The sequence below is a fragment of the Aegilops tauschii genome, chromosome 5 (genome assembly GCF_002575655.3).
Source record: "Aegilops tauschii subsp. strangulata cultivar AL8/78 chromosome 5, Aet v6.0, whole genome shotgun sequence".
In the NCBI taxonomy this organism is placed as follows: Eukaryota; Viridiplantae; Streptophyta; class Magnoliopsida; order Poales; family Poaceae; genus Aegilops; species Aegilops tauschii.
In genome coordinates, this window is record NC_053039.3 from 316963501 (window position 1) to 316985418 (window position 21918).

General features: G+C 43.8%; 2 protein-coding genes and 1 long non-coding RNA gene across 3 annotated transcripts; all 3 read right to left on the bottom strand.

Moving 5' to 3' along the window:
* Nucleotides 1–1026: 1026 nt before the first annotated feature.
* LOC120965108 (uncharacterized) lies at nucleotides 1027–14745 on the bottom strand. The gene is made up of 5 exons (XR_012184728.1): nucleotides 14186–14745; nucleotides 5365–6360; nucleotides 2582–4563; nucleotides 1818–1921; nucleotides 1027–1371 (listed from the first exon to the last, which is right to left on the bottom strand). It is a non-coding gene; the product is annotated as an uncharacterized lncRNA (long non-coding RNA).
* LOC109754354 (uncharacterized) lies at nucleotides 9715–12123 on the bottom strand. The gene is made up of 2 exons (XM_040390319.3): nucleotides 11209–12123; nucleotides 9715–11101 (listed from the first exon to the last, which is right to left on the bottom strand). Exons 1-2 carry the CDS (start codon nucleotides 12080–12082, stop codon nucleotides 11055–11057), a joined length of 921 nt encoding a protein of 306 aa, XP_040246253.2. The 5' UTR covers nucleotides 12083–12123; the 3' UTR covers nucleotides 9715–11054.
* Nucleotides 14746–18641: 3896 nt separating the features above from the next.
* On the bottom strand, nucleotides 18642–19334 carry LOC141022804 (uncharacterized). The gene has a single exon (XM_073499074.1). The coding sequence runs from the start codon at nucleotides 19332–19334 to the stop codon at nucleotides 18642–18644; it is 693 nt and encodes a 230-aa protein (XP_073355175.1).
* Nucleotides 19335–21918: the final 2584 nt, after the last annotated feature.

Here is a 21918-nt window from a genome sequence, read left to right on the forward strand (position 1 = left end):
TATCCTTGGAAAGCTCTTGACATCTACATTACAAATATATAGGAATTTTTTGCAAAATCATCACTGTTTAAGAGCAGTTTTGAAGAAACCGTTTTTTCAAAACCGAAAACGCGAACCGTATTTTGGACTCAATTTTCAAACGGTTTGTTGAAATTGAGAAAATAAAATGGCGTTGGAAAGCTGGTAAAAATTCGCATCTTCCACATATCTACTGTTTTTTCAAATTATATACAATTTAAAAGTAATTTGAAAAACGGTGAAATTCTGGGCGAAACATATTTTCGCGTTTTTGCCAAACAGTTTGTCAGATTGACGCAAATGATACGGCGTTGGAAAGCTATGAAAAATGCTCAACTTTTTTGTATATAAATGTTTTTCTAATTCCTTATGGTTTAAAAACGAATTCGAATACGGTCAAATTTGAATTTTAACACGATTTGTTAAAAAAGTTTGTCAAAATGGGGCAAATTATATACCGTTGGATAGCTATCGAAAATGCGAACTTAGTCATGTTGAACGTTTTCTCTACTTCGCAACCGTTTAAGAGTAATTTTGAATAAGGTGAAACCCATCGTGTTGTTTTTTCCTGTCTAAAAAACAGAGTACTCATACTGATCTATGTCTATATTTGTACTGAGGTATTTTTCACAGAATAGTTTTGAATGGTTCCGAAAATAGAGTACTCTGAACGGATGTGTTTATGATTTTATACTGAGCGCGTGTTTTCACAGGTGAAGAGTAATTTTTGAACTTCTAATCTTTTTTGCAACAAAGTTTTAAACTTCTTTCTTTCTACAACTTGAACTTTTCATGCTCTGAACTTTCACAACCTATGTTTTTTCTATCGGTAAGTGTTCTTTTTTTCCCGGGCATTCATAATTTGTACCTTTATACAATAATACTCGAACATACGGTACCAGAGAGTTTGTACTTCTCAAAAATAATCACTGAAGTTCTTTCTGTGCAATAAATTTTTAGAGGTATGATATTCACAGTAGAAAATTCCACAATAATGTAACTGCAGAGGCTATAAACTGGAATTTTCTTTGATAAACAGTGACGCTATAAGTCACATGTTACAGCTACAACATACAAAACCAAAAATACAACACTCGTACATTTCAGACCAAAGATTTTAGTATATGAGTGCAAAAATAGTAGAAAATTATACATGGACCGAGTCCTTGTGTTTTCTTTCTTCAGTGTCCAGATCATACAATAAAACATACACCTAACACATGCACTGCACATACAAGTGCAAACTCTCCCAGTATATTTTGTTTTGCAAACTCCTAGAGTTCTTGTGTTTTGAACTCCTCTGGTTGAACCTCCCATTGAAATAGAGTCCTTGCCATGATATACAATCTGCAACTGAGCATCATATATGCGTTTAGTTCAAATTCCAGGAATTATCAATGAGGAACAGTTCAAAAGCAACCAGACACAAGTTCAATAGAAGCACATGGCAAAAACTATCTACAAAAGGTAGCACAGACACAAAAGTTTAGTACTCCCTCCCGTCCCATAATATAGAACTGATGCAAGTTCCAACTTTTGTCGTGAACTGATGTGGATGAGATGCAACCCAAACCAACAGGTGATTTGCAAACTTATGAGAAATAATTCTGTTAAACACCTAGCTTCAGTACAATCATTTATGAAAAGTTATCTAGTTCCAAATTATGACCTTGAAGAATAATTCTCATAAGCTAGAACAAGCACGTAGAAGAGTGCTGAGGGCACACATAATTTTGGGGGTATTTCCTCAAGCTTCTACACTTCTTTTAAGTAGACAAAAATGATGAAAGGAAACACACTTTGTAAGATGTACTGAAAAAGCCTAAAAAGGTGAAGTGAAATGTTTTGAAGCTCCAGGAAGCCTCTCGACGAACTGAAACTTCGTGTATCCCAGGAGGTTGACCTGCAGAGGAGCATGACTAGAACATTAAGCATCAACTTCTCACAATTTAGTTACATATAATAAACAACCACAAGCACTTGGGATAGCTAGGCATATAAACATGCTTGAACAGGAAGAAATTCTACATAATTTAGTAACATATAAACAAGAAGTGCTGATCTAGGAATATAATAAAGAGCCTATACATGTTGTATCTACAAGAGCTTGTACATGATATAGTTGCAAGAGAAACTAACTAGAGCAACATTTTTCTCTTCTCACAATGAATAAAAAATTTCTGTATGTCGAAGGACTAGCAAGGGTCTCAGGAATCAACTACATTTTCAATCAACTCGATATTCATCAGCACTATTATAGCTGGACAAGAAGCTCAGAATTGCAGCCGCACACGCACTGAACTTACAGAAGTTTTACTTTGTACTTTTCTAGGTGATATATCTTACCTTACAGGGTTTGAAAACGTGAACTGATTATATGAAGGAGTACAAGGGGAACGGCAAAAGTCTCATCCAGCTCCAACAAAATTCTGTAGCATCACATGTGCTATACATGTTTAGGTAAACGGAGTTGCCAGCTTCCTCCTTTTAGGTACTACTAGCTCCCAGAAAAATTCAGAAAATGGAAGGCGGATAGGTCTAGCTACTCTATTATCAAGCTCACCTTCACACGTGAGAGAGGGATGGAAACGAAACAGCAGCAGCAGTGAAGATACTGGTGCTCCTTCCTCATCCATACCCTGCTCCCGCTAATTCTCACCCTTCTCACGTAGCCGCGTTGCTCGGCATGTTCGTCACGACAAGAGAGCGACGACGGCGAGTGGCGCCTTTTTGTCTGTACTTCATAGACCATGGTAGGCATCTTATGTACTCTGTCTACTTCATAACCCATGACGAGTATCTGCTTCCCCCCCCCCCCCCCCCCCCCCCCCCCCCCTGAATTTCTATTAGGGTACTAGAAATTCAAGGAACATAAGTAAAACCAAACTAATTGATTACAATCACTCCTATGAACAGAACTTAATTTAGAAATTGAGGTGAACTTAAACAGTGAAAACAAGAGTGTGCTGCTGCAAGATTTCCAATCCTAGAACAACTTCTAGGAACGTGTGGGAGTCAGACAACATGCCTGAACTTGGTGTTGCTTGGTAGTTGAACTTGCTACCCATCGACACTAGTACCAGCAGCACAAGACCGAAGTACTTAAGCAAATACCTGATGGCATCAAGAAAACAAGTGACTAAAACATTAGCAATAAAAGCGATGGTACAGAAAAATTGAACTGATGTTTTTCTGTCATTCTGACAAACCTCCAGCATTTTTTTGAACTAATTTTTATTCTATCATTGTAATGTTGCTTTAGGCTTTTCGAATGAAGTGAAAGCCACTTGTCTATTTGAACTTTTACTGAACATTCAAAAATGTTTGAACTGATGTGAATCCTTTCACCGAACTACTACTACAATTTTTCGTGAACCTACCCATGTATATGAACAAGTTCTATTTCTGATAGGCATTTGCGTAATTTTGTGCTAAGCAAAGAGAGAAAGAAAACAACCTGAAAATGTTTCCTGCCGCCGCACGTCGAGGGGGGTTTGGATATGGATGAACTGACTGACCCATTTTTCTTGTACTGAAGCTTGTTTCCAGAAATTTAAGACAATGCAAATATTATCTACAATATGGACATTTAGTATAGTCTGAACTAAACTCTCTGGCACTTTTGAACTAAGGTAATAGCGGTGAACCTATGACGAAGAATAGAACTCAAAAAGAAAAAAAAATTGTAGGTGGAATAAGACGTCGGAGATCGGTTGGACCGGCTACACCTCCTCCTCTGGACTGATTGCTCTGGTGAAGTGGAGCTGATGGAGGCGGAGATCACGAGCGGCGCCGGGCTTTGGCGACTGCAAGGAATCCCAGCGACTACCAAGTCATCCCCGAGAAGCTTGTAGAGGCGGGGCAATTGGTCACAGGTCATCCCATGTAAGTTCAACTACCAGGCGTGGTGGCGGAGAGAGGCTCTTGGCGGTGATGTCCGGGAGGTGCCTGGCGGCGGTGAGGTGGATGGCTGCGGGTGCGGGCTAGGCGGCGGCGTGTGAGAAAGTGTCGTTGATGCACGCAGAGGACTACCATCAGCGCTCAACTTGGACGGCTGCCAGCAACCGTGGTGGACGGGTTGGTGGTGGTGCAGGAATGTTCAGAATGATGGTGTTATTATTGTGTTTGTTTGTAAGCAAGGTTCTGAGGTTAAAAGAAACAAAATGGAAGATTTTTTTATGTGTGCTTGCACACCGGTGGCGGTGGCGAGGCAGTAGGTCTTGCCGTAGGAGCCTGCAAATGTGGGAGCGGACGGCGGGCAGCGGTCTCGAAGAAGGTGAGCACCAACCTCTGTTGTGCATTGCAGCGAGTAGGCTCCAAATAAAAATGGACGACCATGCAGGAGGTTGCACATGTATGAACTGGCGACCCATTTTTTCTCGTACTGAAGCTTCTTTGAAGCTTGTTTCCAGAAATCATATCATTGGGTTATTAAACACATGCAGCAACATCGAAAGAGGAACACTAGATAAAGAGGAGGACGCTATACAGGAACTACAGTGGACAGACCAACAACATAAATCCTCAACCAATAATCGAGGAGACCTTTTACAGTACATCAAATCAATATAGGCCGTCTATTTTTGTGTTTGGACGGCCCAGATTTGGAAATACTATTGCAGATTTTCGGTAATATATTTTGTGATCAGGGGCAGTTTCGGTACTACTGTGACCAGGACGGAATTAACCCATGTAATAATAGCATCAGAGATTAATTACTGTGATTAACGTCTCCTACATGCATGCGCAAAGGGCACCTCCCGCATTCTAGTTACGCTACGCATTGGCCATCGAGCACACATTGCCGCATTAAAAAGGAGAATTAATTGAGAGTTGAGACATGAAAGCGGCCTCATTTGGAAAGGAGGAGGACATTGCGATCACTACCGAGAGACTACTTGCGGACGAACCGATCTCTGGCGCCGTCCGCAGATCATGCGACTGAGAGAGAGCTGACGGGCTGAGCGGAGCGGCTGCGCCGTCAAAGATCATGGGGCGCCGACCAGAGGTCGGGAGACGGAGCGGCCGACCCTGTGCGATTGAGACGGCCGCCGGACTGCTTGGGCGAACTGCCTGAGAATGAAGAGATAACCTACGAACTAAGATGAAGGACAATTCTTTTTTTACAGATTTTGTTGACGTGCTTTTTTCACATATCTGGTTACCTATGTTATTAGTCAATCATGACAATTAACATTAAGAAAAGTCAAATCACCTAACAGCCAATTACCAAAATGTCCTAAGAGAGGAAAAAACGAGGATCAATAATGACCATTGGATCAGTTATATACTACCCACTATATCAGGTAGTAGGATGCACCGTAAAAAGTCTCTAATCGAGAGAGCTCACAATCTCCATGGAAGATGCCTATGAATTCGCTGTGGAAGGGCCTCCCACTCCCCTGCTCTATCTCCTCCCACTCCCTGCACACACACACGCGGAGCAGAGAGAGGATGAGAGGGAGACGACTGAGCTGGATCGAGGATGGAGCACAGGGTGGCCTGCACGCAGCTCTTTCTCATGACCGGCTGTGGAGCGTGCTGTTGTACTGACGAGGCAAAGGTCCAAATATATGGAGGGACTAGTAAGGGTCTCAGGAATCGACTACATTATTTCAGTCAACTCGATCTTCAACTTTGGATTTGTAGCAGCACACGCACTAAACTTACAGAATTTATCTTCAACTTTTTTAGGTGATTGCATCAGTACTAGTATTATTGGAAAAATATTTCAGATTTGTAGCAGCACACACACGAAACTTACAGAATTTTATGGAAATGCATGAGTTCTGATTTATCGGTACATAGTTTTATGGAAATGCGCGATTTAATTTCTTATAGGCACTATCTAGGCAAAGAACACTTAGTATTGAACTTTTTTCCAAGTATGTATTGAACTGATATATTTTTTGTCAATGAACTGTTGTAGTATAGGTACTAGAGCTACCAGCATCTTTTTATATATCATGATAAAAAGCAAACAAACATGCATCATCTCCACCAGACCATTCTCTCGTCATCTTCAGAACATACATACTAGAGAAAATTGAACTGACAATAGAAGAAATTTATATTTTTTGGGGACTGATATCATGTAATACCACATCAAGAAAACGTGCCAAGAGAAATGTATTTTTTTAGTTAAAGAACTAGCAGTCGTGCAGCACAAGAGGCACGACATGGTGCTATTAACTAACTTTCAGAGATCTTTTCTGCTTTGTAGTAGTACCTGAGGTTATAAGGGTCGGTAATTTACCATTTTGATTGCCTCCATGCAACCAGCAGCGCACCATTAAAGAACTGACGAACTGATGCTGGTAGCTCTCACTGGCCTTCTTGATTCTGCACCTAGCAAGCCCAAGATGTCCATAAGTCAAAGAAAAACCGACAAACAATGCACAAAAAGATGTTGTTAATAGGGTTGCAAGAATGCTAAAAAAATACAATATAAACGATGATGCTAGAATAGTAATTGTGTAACACCATTCGACAACTACAATTCATGAAGGAAATATATCAAAACATCCACCAAAGAGGTGCATGAATATTAGTTTCCCATGGAAATTATAAAAACTATACGCAGGTAGCCAGCTTTTCTCCTCTGTTTTTTTGGCATACGCAAAGAATTTGAAGTCTGAAATGTTCTAATTGTAAAACACACTCCAAAGCAAACCTATTTTCCTATTCCATATCAAAATATAAACTGTTTGACGATAATCCAACTTGGAAAGGTAGTCATCTTTTCCAAGGGACCTTCTCTAAGCAATAAGAGAGAAAGTTCATGCCTCAAAAGGGACCTTCTCTAAGCAGTAAGTAGAAAGTTCAGGTCACAAAGTTTACTCTTAGACATATACACAATAAAATAAAACAGTGATCACTTGAACTAATTGGAGAATAACATGCAAGCTTATAGCATTTGATCACTTGAACTTATAGCAATAGGAATAAGAAATATGTACGGCCTCCGACCTGTGGAGATTATAAGAAATTTGTAAATACTAGTACTGCAACCAACATTTTATAAATACTAGTGAACTTGAACTTCTGGTCTCTCGAGATCTGAACTGATTGTGTTACAAGCACACACACAAAAATCCAACGAAGCTGATATCAGTACATGTTAAAACGATAATCAAGTTCATGTATATTAATTTTGAGAAGTTCAGAAAGAAACTTTTTTAAAAGTTTGCACTGAAAAGTTGTGCAAACATATTTATGCTTTTTTTAGGAAACTCAATTCAACAAAACATATGCAAACATCTCGGCGTCGAACTTCTGTATTTTTTATTTGAGCTTACTTCTCTTGAGATTTGAACTGATTTGTGTTACAAGCACACGAACAACTCCGAATGAGCTGATGTTAGTGATAGAACTTTAGATCGGAGTAGGCTAGTAGATCCGGTGAACCTACCTTGTCCGGCAGTGGATGAACTCGAGCTGGAGGCCATCGTGGTGCTGGGGAGCACGGCGATGGCGGAGAGTGGGCGAGGTGGTGGAGCTTCCCGTGAGCACCACGCTAACCCTAGATCGGTAGGGATTGTAGGTGGGGATTGTGGCAGCGATTAACCTCGTTAGTAGCGCCCCGGCCCCCACCTCTGTTTATATAGCGCGAGTCACAGGGGCCCACCAACCATGGTTTTGGTTGGGCGCCCCCGATCAGGGCGCGAGTCAGGGGCCCGTTCGACCCGTTGGGCTTGAACGGGAGAGAGATCAACCTAACATTCTCCCCCTTGATCTCAACTTTACTTTTAACTTTACACTTTCTAGTTTATCTGTTTCATCACATATTGGTACATAGAGCATGTTTCATCGTCACGGCTTAATTGCCGTTAGAATCATACAGCTACAACATACTTTATGTTCAGAAACAAATTCTGTTCCTTTTGGGCCTATCCAGGAATCATAAAGCTTTCCCTTAAACCCATGCCGGCTAAGTGTTCCTTGAACACATTGGGTGGTAAGCCTTTCGTTAGCGGATCCGCAAGCATATCTTTTGTCCTTATATGCTCGAGACTTATAGTTTGATCCTGGATTTTATCTTTCACAACATAATACCTTATCTCTATTGTTTTGGCAGCATTACTCGACTTGTTGTTGTGAGCGTAAAATACTGCGGGCTGGTTGTCACAGTACATCTTTAGTGGTTTGTGAATACAATCTACCACTTTCAAGTCGGGTACAAATTTCTTTAGCCATATCGCCTGCCCCGTGGCTTCGAAACATGCTATGAATTCTGCATACATCGTGGATGATGCAACTATCGACTGTTTGGAGCTTTTCCACGAAATAGCTCCCCCAGCGAGGGTGAATACGTATCCTGACGTGGATTTTCTATCATCTCTGTCCCCCGCAAAATCTGCGTCTGAATACCCTTTTATCTCTAGGGAATCACTTCTCCTGTATATTAGCATGTAGTCCTTCGTGCCTTGCGCATAACACAATGCTTTCTTTACCATCTTCCAGTGCTCTAGGCCTGGATTCTCTTGATATCTACCGAGTACCCCAGTGATAAAAGCTAAGTCAGGGCGAGTGCACACTTGTGTATACTGTAAGCTGCCAACTGCCGAAGCATATGGTACTGCTTTCATTTGATCGATTTCATACTGGTTCTTGGGACATTGAAATTTCCCAAAACTATCGCCCTTGACTATTGGAGCAGGTGTGGCTTTACTCGCATGCATATTATACTTTTTAAGAACCTTTTCCAAATATGCTTGCTGAGATAGTCCTAAGACTCCATTGTTCCTATCTCGGTGAATTTCTATGCCCAAAACATATGATGCTTCACCAAGATCTGTTATGTCAAAATTTGAGGATAAGTATTTCTTTGTTTCTTGTAGTAGACTAACATCACTACTAGCAAGCAGGATATCATCCACATACAAGATTAGGAAAATATATTTCCCATTTTTAAACATTGCATAAATGCAATTATCCTCAATATTTTCTTTAAATCCAAAACTTTTAATCGTTTGATTAAACTTTAGATACCACTGCCGAGAGGCTTGTCTTAATCCATAAATGGACTTCTTCAAGCGGCATCCCATATTTTCCTTGCCTTCCATGATAAAACCCTTGGGTTGTTTCATGTAGACCTTTTCTTTTAAATCACCATTCAGAAATGTCGTCTTAACATCCATTTGATGTAACTCTAAATCAAAATGAGCAACTAATGCCATTATGATTCTGAAGGAATCCTTACATGAGACTGGAGAAAATGTCTCATTGTAATCTATCCCTTCTCTTTGTGTAAATCCTTTTGCCACGAGTCGTGCTTTATACTTTTCTATATTCCCTTTAGAGTCATACTTAATTTTGTAGACCCATTTACAGCCTACTGTTTTGGCTCCTTTGGGAATTTCCTCTAAGTCCCAAACATCTTTGGAACTCATTGATTTCATCTCATCTTCCATTGCCTTCATCCACTTCGATGAATGAGGGCTTCTCATGGCTTCTTCATATGAGGTGGGATCTTTTTCCATATGAACCATTTCTGTGTTATAAACTTTAAAGTCAGTAGAAATAGCTGACTTTCTTGGTCTTGTAGACCTTCTAAGGGCCTCAGTTTCTGGCACATTTTGTGCCTCAACTTCTGGCACTTCTTCTAAATTTGCTGCTGCACCTCCCTTTCATGCTCAACAACGGGTTCAGTCGGCTCCTGACGGACAGGTTCCGGGTCTTCCCTCATAGCTGTCATGGGTGGAGTTGCAACTGGTAGTGAGAAAAATGGCTCCTGAATCATCGGATTAGGTGCATGCACCCTCTTCTCCTCAAGATCAATTTTCCGAGCTACCAAGCTCCCCCTCATCATTTCGTCCTCTAAGAAGACTGCATGTCTCGTTTCTACAAACTTTGTATATCTGTCAGGGCAGTAGAAACGAAAACCTTTTGCTCTGTCTGGATAGCCAATGAAGTGACAACTTACTGTTTTGGGATCTAACTTTGCAATGTTTGGATTAAACATTTTGGCCTCAGCAGGGCACCCCCACACCCTGAAGTGTTGTAGGGAGGGCATCCTTCCTGTCCATAGCTCGTACGGTGTTTTGGGCACCGACTTGCTTGGTACTCTATTGAGAATGTGAATGGCGGTTTTAAGCGCCTCCATCCATAATCCCAATGGCAAGTTGGAATAACTCATCATGCTGCGCACCATATCCATAAGGGTACGGTTGCGCCTTTCAGCTACTCCATTTTGCTGAGGCTCGCCCGGCATTGAATACTGGGCTACTATGCCAGTCTCCTGCAAGAACTTCGCAAAAGGTCCAGGGACTTGGCCATATGGAGTGTGTCGACCGTAGTACTCTCCCCCACGGTCGGACCTTACTATCTTTATTCTTTTATCGTGCTGATTTTCAACTTCAGCTTTGAATATTTTAAATTTATCCAACGCTTCCGATCTTTCTTTGATTGGATAAATATAACCATAACGAGAGTAATCATTTGTGAATGTGATGAACGAGTCATATCCATCCACACTTTTCACCGGAAATGGTCCACAAATATCAATGTGAATGATTTCTAGTGTGCCTGTGCTATGGATTGCACCTTTTTTGATTTGTTTTACGTACTTTCCTTTAACGCAATCTATGCATTGTTCTAAGTCTGAAAATTCTAACGGAGGAAGAATTTCACTTTTGACTAATCTTTCTATTCTCCCCTTCGAAATATGGCCCAAGCGACAGTGCCATAATTTCGATGAGTCAAATGTTCTTTTTCTTTTCTTTTGTACTTTATTCGACGCAGAGACATGTTCTTTCACATTGCAAACGGAATAAACTTTTTCACGAAGTGATAACAAATAAAGCTCATCATGTAGTAAAGCATCACCCACATAAGCATTATTTAACCAAATGGCACACTTGCCATGTCCAAAATAACACTCATAATTATCTTTGTCCAAGCAAGAAACACTTATTAAGTTTCTATGACATGATGGAACAAATAAAACATCTCTAAGTAGAAGATTGAATCCATCAGCTAACTCCAAGGAGATATCACCGACAGCTTCAACTTCTGCTTCGACTCCGTTCGCCACTTCAATGCATCTTTCGCTTCTTAGCGTAGTCCGCGTCGAATGGAATCCCTGTAAAGAATTTGCAACATGAACAGTTGCTCCTGAGTCAATCCACCAAGTGGATTTTGAAAACTGTGCATACAGGGATTCATTGACAAATGAAACTATATTGTTACCTCTTTTTGCCATGATCGACTTTAGCCAAACAGGACAGTCTTTCTTGTAATGCCCGGTCTTCTTACAGTGGAGACAAGTGTCTTTGTCCACTGAGAAAGGCTGTTGCTGACGCTGATGCTGATAGGAAACTTTTCCTTGTGGCTTTGAAGGAGAACTTTTGTTGTTTAGATTGTAATTCTTTCTTTTGTGACCCTGCACATAGTTGAGTGTACCACCATGTGAGGCTTTGAGTCTCTCCTCTTCTTGGACACACATTGCTATTGTCTTTTCAACGTCCCATGTTCCAGGTGACATATTATAGTTCACAACAAAAGCTTCAAACTCCTTCGGCAATGAAGCCATGACAAGGTGGACCAGGAGCGCTGGTTTGATCTCCAGATCCGCATCCATGGGTTTGAGCTTTGCTGCCATATTGCTCATCCTGAGGATGTGCTCTCTTATGCCATGACTACCACCTGTGTATTTTTCTGTCACCAGTTGCTCTAACACCTGGGTGGCATATATCTTTGAAGAGCCAGTGAACTGGCTCTTTATCTTTGAGAGCAACTCCCCTGCAGAAGTGCACTCTGCAATGGAGCCCACAATGGCGCTCTCAATGGTGTTCTTTATAAAGGCCATGCATTTTTTATTTGCATTAACCCACTTTTGATTATCTATGAGGTAGGACTGCTCCAAAAGAGCATAGTCCCCTTTCTTTTTAGCCCATGCAGCATCATCATCACTAGCCTCTCTTACTGGCTCTGTGGGTCTGACCGGCTGTGGTTTCTCCACAACCCAGTCAAGATCAGCACAAACAAACGCCAGTTCAACTTTCTTCCTCCACTCAGTGTGGTTGTCACCTCTGAGTGTCGGAACTTCTTTTAGGAAACTCATCAAGTGAAAGCCTTCTGAAATTACAATTTAAGTGACATCAATAAAACAATCATATGTATTAATCTAACGTTGGTCAAATTAAACATATAATTGTCTATGCAATTAAATCTATATTACCGTTGGGCAAAAATTAGAAATAAATGCACCTTTAAATTTCAATAATAAAACATGATCATGTTATTAACAACGTTGGTCATAAAAATAACATAATCATATTCATTTTAATAATCACTTTAACATGCTCTTAAAAACTTAATACTATGTAAACTTTTATTTTATTTGTAAAAGAGCATTAATTATTTACGCAGCGGCAAAACATGAATAAAAATTCATGAACTTTTAATTCTTTACAGAAACTTTTCTTTGACAAGATAAAAAATTCATGAACTTTATTATTTTCTTTATAAAATTCATGAACATTTCCTTTTCTGAAAATTTTCTTTTTGCATTTTCAGAAACTTTTCTTTCACTTTTCTATTTTCTAGACAAAATTTCGTTGGAAAAAAAATTGCATAGGAAAGCTATTTAAGATCTGCCTAGAAACTGGATAAAATCTACAGCAGCAACGGCGTGCGGCTAAGGCCTCGGCCCAGCGCGCGGCCCAGCCGGCCTGGACCCAGCACGCCCGCGGCGGCTGGCCACGGCCCAGCTGGCCCGCTTCTGCGCTAGGGTTTCAATCCGCGGCGTCGGATTTGATCGGACGGTGTGGCGCGCTTTGCGCTCGAACAAAAATGGGACAGAGTCCCCCGACCCGAAACCTAGCGCCCCCATTCTGTTCTCTCTTCAATCTCTCTCTCTTGCCCTTCGTTTCTGTGTCGCTCGCCGTGGCACCGCGCCGCGCCCAGGGCGCCGGCGACGGCGTCGACCGGCCACCGCGCCGCGCGGGCCTCCTTTTCCCTACGCCCTCCGTTCCTCCCTGCACCCTCCTGTAACAGAGAGAGAGAGGCAGGGCTAAGCCCTCCTTTGCTCCACTACGCGGGACGACGCCGGTGGAGGAGCTTCACCCCGGCCGCTGGCAACGGCATGAAAACCACCGCGCCGCGCGAGCCTGGGCTCCTGCCATCTCTTCCACCCCTTCCTTGTTTCTCTGTTTCTCCACTACCCACTTCTCCTCTCTGTGTTCACCGAGGACAACGACGGCGTGAAGCAGCGGTGCCCCCTCTGTCCCCCTTGCCGGTGTGCGCGAGCTCCCGTGGGAGAGCGCGCCGCCGTCAAGCGGTGCGGTGGTGGTGCCCTTTTGCCCCCTTGGGGAGGCTGTGTTCTTCTTTCCCGCACCTCGGCTTGCCGATGCGTGTGGGGATCGAGGGGAACGGCGCGGCCTTGCGGTGGCGCGATTTCTTTGCCCTTTGCCCCTATTGTTCTTTTAGGGTTAGGGTTCTTTGGGGGGGGGGATCTCTTTTCTTTTTCTTTTTCTGTTGTTGTTTCTTTGTACCGAAATCAAACTAGCCCGATCTGGCTGATACCATTGATAGAACTTTAGATCAGAGTAGGCTAGTAGATCCGGTGAACCTACCTTGTCCGGCAGTGGATGAACTCGAGCTGGAGGCCATCGTGGTGCTGGGGAGCATGGCGATGGCGGAGAGTGGGCGAGGTGGTGGAGCTTCCCGTGAGCACCGCGCTAACCCTAGATCGGTAGGGATTGTAGGTGGGGATTGTGGCAGCGATTAACCTCATTCGTAGAGCCCCGGCCCCCACCTCTGTTTATATAGCGCGGGTCACAGGGGCCCACCAACCATGGTTTGGTTGGGCGCCCCCGATCAGGGCGCGAGTCAGGGGCCCGTTTGACCCGTTGGGCTCGAACGGGAGAGAGATCAACCTAACAGTTAGCACATGTAAAAAAGATGACCAAGTGCGTGTATATTAACTGGAGAAATTCGAAAAGGAGCGTCATCTTCACCATATTGACTAGACCAATACTGAAAAACTGAAGTACGAGAAGGAGACCAGCTTAAGTTCAAACTACACAAACATAAGCTGCAAGCTCCATGTTCCAACTTGTAGATGACTAATTTTAATGTCAAATTCCTCAGTCCAACATTAAGATAACACACAGGACCAGTTAGCCAACAAGCTCACAATACCAATTCCGCTGACTTTATTTACCTCGACAGATGTCGGAGACGAGCACGATGAGGTCCCAGTCGGCAACCCGCTTCCGCTGTTGATGGTCAGCAGGGACACCACGGCGAGGAGGGGGCCCAATGCCCTAGCTTGCGGGCGGAGGGGTTGGGCGGTGGTAGTGCGGCGCTGGGATCTCAGGGGGAAGGCGGACGATTCCCGAGGAGGAAGGCGGCCGGGGCGCAGGGAGGTGGTGGTGCGGCGCGTAGGCGGGACTGGGAGGGGGCGGCGCGTCACCGGGAGGTGGTGGTGGGGTGCGTCGGTGGGGGAGGAAACGGCGCGTCTGCGGGAAGTGGTGGCGCGGCGCGTCGCCGGGAGGCAGGGGGCTGCGCATCGGCGGGAGGTGGTGGCGGGGCGGGTCGGCGGGAAGGGGAGGGGGCGGCGCGTCGCCGGGAGGCACGGGGCTGCACATCGGCGGGGGAGGAGACGGCGCGTCTGCGGGAGGTGGTGGCGCGGCGCGTCGCCGGGAGGTGGGGGCGAGGCCCGTCAGCGGTAGGTTGGGTTGCGGCGCGTCGGGCTCTTTTGAGTGTACCGAAATGCAGATCGGGCCTTACAGGGGGCGATGGTAACAGAATAACAGAATAGCCCAGCCGGTCTATTCTAATAATATTATCAGAATAGTTATTCTGATAACACTTCCGCACTGCAGGCTCAACAGAAGCGCACTGCATTTTCTTTACGTCGCGCACTGCAATGCTACACGGGAGAACTGCTTCATTTTCTGGCGGTCCGCCCGCGTATTCTGTGTGGCATCGGGTGCTGCGGGATGATTTAATTTGTTTATGGATGTCAGTTGACCTTTATTCTTTGTAATTTACAGGAAAAACGACTAAAATCTTGGTAAATCGAGGGATTTGGCAGGTGAGTTTTTCTCTGTTCGTTCGTGTTCGTGTCGGAATCGACTCTTTGGCGCTCGGATGTTGTTTGTTAGTCGGAATTGTTTGATATCGTTCCTTTAATCTCACCTTTTACTCTAGAAATTGTGTAATTTTTAGGAGTTAGTTTCCAGTTCCCGCGAATTTGGTTGTGTGGGCGGGTGAGCTTCGTCCGCTCCTCTGTTCTTGTTGATTTTTTGGATTTTGCGCCTCGATGTGTTTTTGAATCTTGTAATTACTGTCGCTGTTGGTTTTAATTCATTGTATTGCGGGTATAATTCTCATTTTTTGATTTGCAATTTTTAAATAAAAGCTGATGTTGTTCGTCCAGTTTGCTGTGTGTTCGATGTAGTTTTTTGCGGGGTATTTTTCGATAGTTTAGTTGTTGGACAATTGTTAGGCGAGTTATGTAAGTGCGATTGAATTGGCACCTCTGTTAGTCTACGACATATCTGTATTTCTACTGCTTTAATTTTATTGTTGTTGTTCTGGCATACGCTGTAGTGCACTGCATTTTTGTTAGTAGTATACTTCGTTTTAGCTGTATTACAGTGGTCATGGCAGCTTATGAGATTTCTCTTTTCTTAAACTGCATTCTGTGTTTTAGAGGACTGCATAATATTTACTTTCGTATTGCATTAGCAGTATGGATTAATCTTCTATTGTGCTATTAGAATAGATGGTCCATTATATGTTTTTGTTAGTTGAATAGTTATTATGACATTTTTTTGAACTGAATGCTATGAGAATTCTTTTGAACACCATATGTTAACTGCAAAGTTTCGACCATCCGCATTGCATTGTTACTGTTCAAATGACTGCTTTTTTATATTTAGGACCAACTATGTGTTTGAGAGAACTGCATTACTGCCAGCAGCAACTTGTCTAAAAATGGGTGATAAAATGATGCAGATGAGGTTGCATACTTTAAATAGGCACCGTTCAAAGTGTCTGGTGGACATAATTTTAAAAGCGTACAGCATTAGCAAAGCATTAGAAATATGCCACCGATGGCTTGCTTCATATTTAGACTGCCTATAGTGCAAATATTGTGAACTTCAGGGAGTCTTCTTCTTTGTAGAAAAATAGCATGGCCACTTCTCCGGCCTCAAAGCCATTCTGGGAGACAAATTCTTTGCAACCAGTAGTTATGTTGATGCATTCTTCAGAGTTGATGTGGTAGTCAGCTTGCATGTCTCCATACCCATTCTTGTGGACTGTCTCCAAAGTAACCTTCCCTGAACTCGGAGCAGGAAATTTTACTGTGGATGGCAGTTTCTGCATTTTGGAAAGGATGGAAAAAGAATGTTTATAAGTAAATAACAATGTATGAACATATATATACCCATTCTTTATACTTAGGATGATCTGTTTTATGTTGAGTTAAATATGTACATATATATGACTACTATTTTTTATAAAGTAGTTGAAATGTATGAACAAACTTATATACGGAATTGACCTCTAGTTTTACTAGGATATATATTATACTGTAACATGTTTGTACTGCAAGGTCATTTACAGTGTACTTCGCTAGCATGGTAAGAGAACTGCAATACTGATTTACTGACCCTCTTTTTTGTTCGTGTGTTGTGGTACTGAAGAAAAATAGGTGGAAGCATCTAGTCTTAATAGCTAACAAATCTGAACAATAATACAAATTATGTTTTGTATTTTGTTGACACTACTGAACAAATTGATTGAACAATATATTCAGATGTGGATTTGCAGGTAGTTTATGTCCAAAATTGTGAGGGGAAAAACATACCCAACTTTCCTGTAGATCTGCGGTTGTGAGGCGATGAAGAAATGGCGGCTGAAACCCCCTGTTGGGTATCATCAGGCACCCGAGCATGCTGCGCCACTCGGTGTTGGTGAGCTCTAGACCTTCTGCGTACACGCATGTGTCCGCTACCGGTGCCATCCTTGCCAAACACCCGCACTTACAGTCCATGGCGGGTTCAGTGGAATTCTATAGAAGAGCTGGGGATGGGATGAACCCTAGATCTACGATTTGAAGAAAAAGAGGAACGGGGGAGGCGTTGTGTTAGTCTGGAGCACGAATGGATGCGTTTTTAAGCAACCAATTGACCAACGGAAGTAATAAATGTTTGTGGTTGGTGTTAGGTGGCGGATTGGTTCTGTTTTAGTGTGCGCGAATGCATTTGAGTAGTAAGAGGACTGCATACCTGAAAATAGTGAACTGCATTGTCATATCAAGACGAACCGCGGAACGCGTGGTTGGGCCTGCGTTTGTGTATGGTACGTGGGATTATTTAAAAAAAAATTCAGTGGCCTCTCTTTTTTGTGTGTTGGGCCTATGTTCGGGGAGTGAAGACGCATTGGGCCCAAGTCGGCCTGTGAGCACGGCTGGTTTCCGGTGCGTTGTGTGCGGCCTAATGTTTAGTCCCACCTCGCCCGCGGAAGGCGCGCGTGACCTGTTTATAAGCGCTGGCGAGGCAGCCATATCGAACTCCTCTGGTTACTTATTTGGGCGCTTATACACGGCGCTCGCTACTCTATGTTTTCTGACCTGTGGGCCCATGTGCGCCCGGCCCCATGCATTGTGGCTCAGAACGACTCGCCTGCTGTGGGCGCAGACCTACTACGAGACTGGCTGGGGCCGGCTACACCTGGGTGGTCAATTTTTTTTCTTTTGTTTTTTTTCAATGTAGGGGCGTGCACTGCTTTGTAAACCATCTGTGCACTGCACTGATCAGTTTTCTGTACTGCATGTGCACGCAGTCCGTACTACATGCACAGTTCTCATTTTTTGTTTTCATGTTTTTGCTCTTATGTAATCCTTTTTCCAATGTAGGGGAGTGCACTTCTTAGTAAACATACTTGTACTGCATTGATTATGTTCCTGTACTGCACGTTCATATATTTCCGCACTACATTTTTTTCAATGTAGGGGCGTGTACTGCTTTGTAAACCATCTGTGCACTGCACTGATCAGTTTTCTGTACTGCATGTGCACGCAGTCCGTACTACATGCACATTTCTCATTTGTTGTTTTCATGTTTTTGCTCTTATGTAATCCTTTTTCCAATGTAGGGGAGTGCACTGCTTAGTAAACATACTGCATTGATTATGTTCCTGTACTGCACGTTCATATATTTCCGCACTACATATACAGATCGCATTTTTCTTTTTGTGTTTTTCTCTTATCTATTCGTTTTTCCAAATTTAGGGGCGTGCACTGCTTTGTTGGGTATGTGTAAACTTCATTTGATAGAGTCTGTACTGCATTGGTACACAACTTGCACTGCATGCGTCCTTTTTGCACACTGCTCGAGTCTAATGATACATGAGCAAACAACATAAAACAAATTATCACAGGCATTCTGTACGACAAGTTCATCATGAGCAAACTAATTTCAACAGAAAGCAATCTAACATAATCAAAGTTCACATCATTACAAACGATTGTGCATGGCAAGCAGCAAAAGCAAATGATCACAAGCAAACTAACGATACATAAGCAAACAACATAAAGCAAATTTGATGATAATTCTAAAACGATGCTGGCATTGGTTCCTCTTTGGCCGGCACCATCTTCTTCTTCACCAGTCAGCGTCTCCCCATCCCCAGCTGCTCCTGGCGCGCTTCTTGGGGGGCTCCTCCTTCTCCAGCTTTGCACGGCGAAGCCCGTCCTGGGTGAGGGTGATGTGGTTCCATATCTCGTACGCTGCGTAGGCGTCCTTTGCCGCGTACTCGATGTGCCTCATGGACAGAGGCAGGGTGGCCCAGCGCTTGTGCTCGTCGTCGGTGATCTTCTTCTTCATATTGTTGTAGTAGTCGTCGATGAGCATGCCGGAGACGTCTCCAAGGGAGTCCAACTCCTTGGTTGCCTCGGGCACCCTCCACTCCTTCTGGATTTCGACGAAGTTGGCGACCTCCAGATTGACGCGCTCTAGCCTTTTTTTGTCGCCGTCGATGGAGAAGCCTGCAAAGGTGTACCTGGGGTCGGCGAGGAAGTTGTCGAAGACGGTGCACCTTTCAGCGCCGCTCAGTTGGAAGAGCAGCACCGGGTGTTTCTTGCCGATGGAGAGTTGGCAGAGGGCGGGTTTCTGCGTCGCTTTAGGCTCGTTGTTGTACTCGAGATCAATGCCGACGATCTTGTGGTGCTGGAGGCTGAGGTGGCACTCGTACCGCGCGAGGGTGGTCGCCACCTGCTTGTTGTCGTTGGTGTGGATGACGTGCAACTTGGTGTTGTCGTGGGCCTCCACGCCCTGGTACTCGTCGGCGAACGCCATGGCCGGTAGTAGGGCTTGGTGTTTTGCGTGGAGATGGATGTGATGGAGCGATTTGGTGGCAGCGCAATGGATACTTGTGTTGTTGTGGATGAGAAGGCCTATGGCAGGGGTCTGAATTTAAGGGGAGGGCGCGGGGTGGGATGGCCGCATCGGATGAACTGCACGATCTCGCTGATGATGCGGTTTGTGCAGATCGTGGGTTGGTGTTGCGTCTGTGATCGTGGGCTTGTGGCGATGGAACCGCTCCGATTGGGTTGTTGTATGAGAACGTGGTGTTTTTTAACGTGGTTTTTTTTATCAGTAAATTTTTTAACCTCCACTTTCTGTGCGAACGGGCATTTTGTGACGTTTATATGTATCCTGCGTGATAACGAAACTGCATTGGTTAGAGTTCCGCACTGCATCATGTGCAACGGAGAACTGCATGTTGTGTACAGGTGCTTACTTCACAGTATTTTTTGCGTGTCCTTGCTGGAGCCCCTGAATAAAGTACAATGTATTCCGCCATTTTACGAGTTTTTCGCTGTTTTCTATACCATGTATTTATTCATGTAGGTAATCCGGAACTGGATTTGCTAAACCGTACTGCTTCGTGTAGCTAAATGCACTGCATCTTTCTAGTGCTGCGTACTGCATCAATTTTTTTGCCTGTACTTATTGCAGTCCCTGTATGGGAGGGGTAGGGGGGTTGGGGGCCCCATTTTTTTGTGTGGCACTTATTTGAATGTAGACTTTTTCTTTTCAGATGCATTTTCTTAACATGCGTGTTTTTTTTATTTTAACTTTTTTTATGAACTGCGTTTATTTTATTTTTGTTTTACAGACGGAGCTTCATTGCTCTTCATAGAGAACTGCATCATGTGCGTTTTGATGTGGTCTTTCTTATTTTAGCCGGGCCATTTTTGGGCCGGCCCGTTTTATGTTGCCTTCTGCCACACGCGGGCCTCCTACGTGTCCGTTCCAGGTGATCCCACCGCTCCGCTGACAGGGAGAGAGACCGAGAACAATCCCCTCTCCTCTCTTGCAGTTCCTCCCTCGAGCAAAACCGCCGTCGCCCGCAGCAACCGCCGTCGCCTGAGGAACCGCCGCCCTCAAGAGGTTCTTATTCCTGCATTCCGCGTCGTCTGCTTCGCGAACCCTTGCCACTGCGCTCCCGCAGCCCTTTCCTGTCCGTTGCCGTCGCCGCACCCTCCCCCCTCCCCGTCGTCGCCGCCGCCGCCTGCGTCGCACCTTTTTTGTGGTACGTTTCGCTTGTTCTCGGTCTTGATCGTCCGCGCGTCTTGTTTTGTTATTCTCGTAGTTGTTGTTCCTGTTTTTGCTTTTGTAATTTTTCTGTAGGCAGCCGATTTTATCTCGATTTTGGAGTCGATACTCTTGTGTAGCAAGGTGGATCTAGGGTTTCGTGAGATTTTTGCCGATTTTGTTGCTTAAATCTGTCACTTCGTCGTTGTGCTGCAGGCAAATGCCATGTCTTCGCCGAGCAGAGTGGGAGGAGGAATTCAGGGTATGTGGAGTGCTTATTTTAGGCTTTTGTTTATTTTGTTTGATGTTTATCTAGTTTCCTAAATCATCCTGCATATTGGTTTATGCTCTGTTAGTTGTCAGCATTCGTTTGCATTATTTTGTCACGTGATGTTTTGTAATTTCTATTTCTGGTTCTTTTTAAATCAAGTAGGTGATTGTGGTTCTCATAATGATACGCCAATTGGGTTTCGTTGTCCTGGTGGTAAGGATCATGGTGTGGAGGGAGGACATCAATTGAATTCGCCGATTGAAACTTCTCCCATAAGTGTGGCCCCTCCTTCTGGTATGTGATTGATTTGTTTATTTTGTGTATGCTGGTTACTTTGATGTTGTCCCAATTGGTGTTGCCTTGTTGTATCTAGTCCGACATTTTGTTGGGAAGAAACATGAAGTTAGTGCATGCAGCACTTTATTTTATTTTCTATATGTGAACTCCACTATATGTATGTGTGAACTGCATTGTTGTTTTATTCAAGTTTTTTGTGTAATGCATTAATTTTTATTTTTAGCTTATGGTTGGAGCACTGCATTTCATATGTCTAAGTGTACTGCATTTGTTCTTTTTGTGCACTTTTTAACGACCATAGTCAAACTTCATTTTGACGCAGTGTCTGTTTTCCATGCTGGGGCGCCTGGGTTTGAGGAGGTTACTCAATCGATTGATCATTATTTTGCAGAGGGTAATGTTGGTGTGAGCTTTGACCAGAGACGTCCCGTTTTGTGTGAGACTCAGTCGCAGTCTGTTGATGGTACAGAGGAAGTTACACAGGATTGGATGGTCTTGGAACAGTTTGTGAATATGAGTTGAAGCAAAGCAAGAAGAAGTTGAGGTTTGAAAGTGACTCAAAGGACTTTGCGGAGAAGGAGAAGCAGAGGAGAGCTGCAGATGGTGCCAAGGGTGCCAAATTTGCCAAGGTGAAGAAGCCTTCTTTGCAGAAGAAGAAGCTGAGTACTGTTGCTGAGGAAGGTGGTACACCTCGGCGGAGTCCACGTGTTGCTGGCATGAACAAGAATCTTGGCAAGAGAACTGCTGAAGCTGGTGGAAAGGATGATCCTCAGT

Coding starts and splice junctions, on each gene's coding strand:
- LOC109754354 (XM_040390319.3), bottom strand. CDS start 12,082: ATGAGTTTCCTAAAAGAAGTTCCGACACTCAGAGGTGACAACCACACT. Junction 11,102..11,208: donor GTCGATCATGGCAAAAAGAG/GTAACAATATAG, acceptor AATTCTTTACAG/GGATTCCATTCGACGCGGAC.
- LOC141022804 (XM_073499074.1), bottom strand. CDS start 19,334: ATGGCGTTCGCCGACGAGTACCAGGGCGTGGAGGCCCACGACAACACC.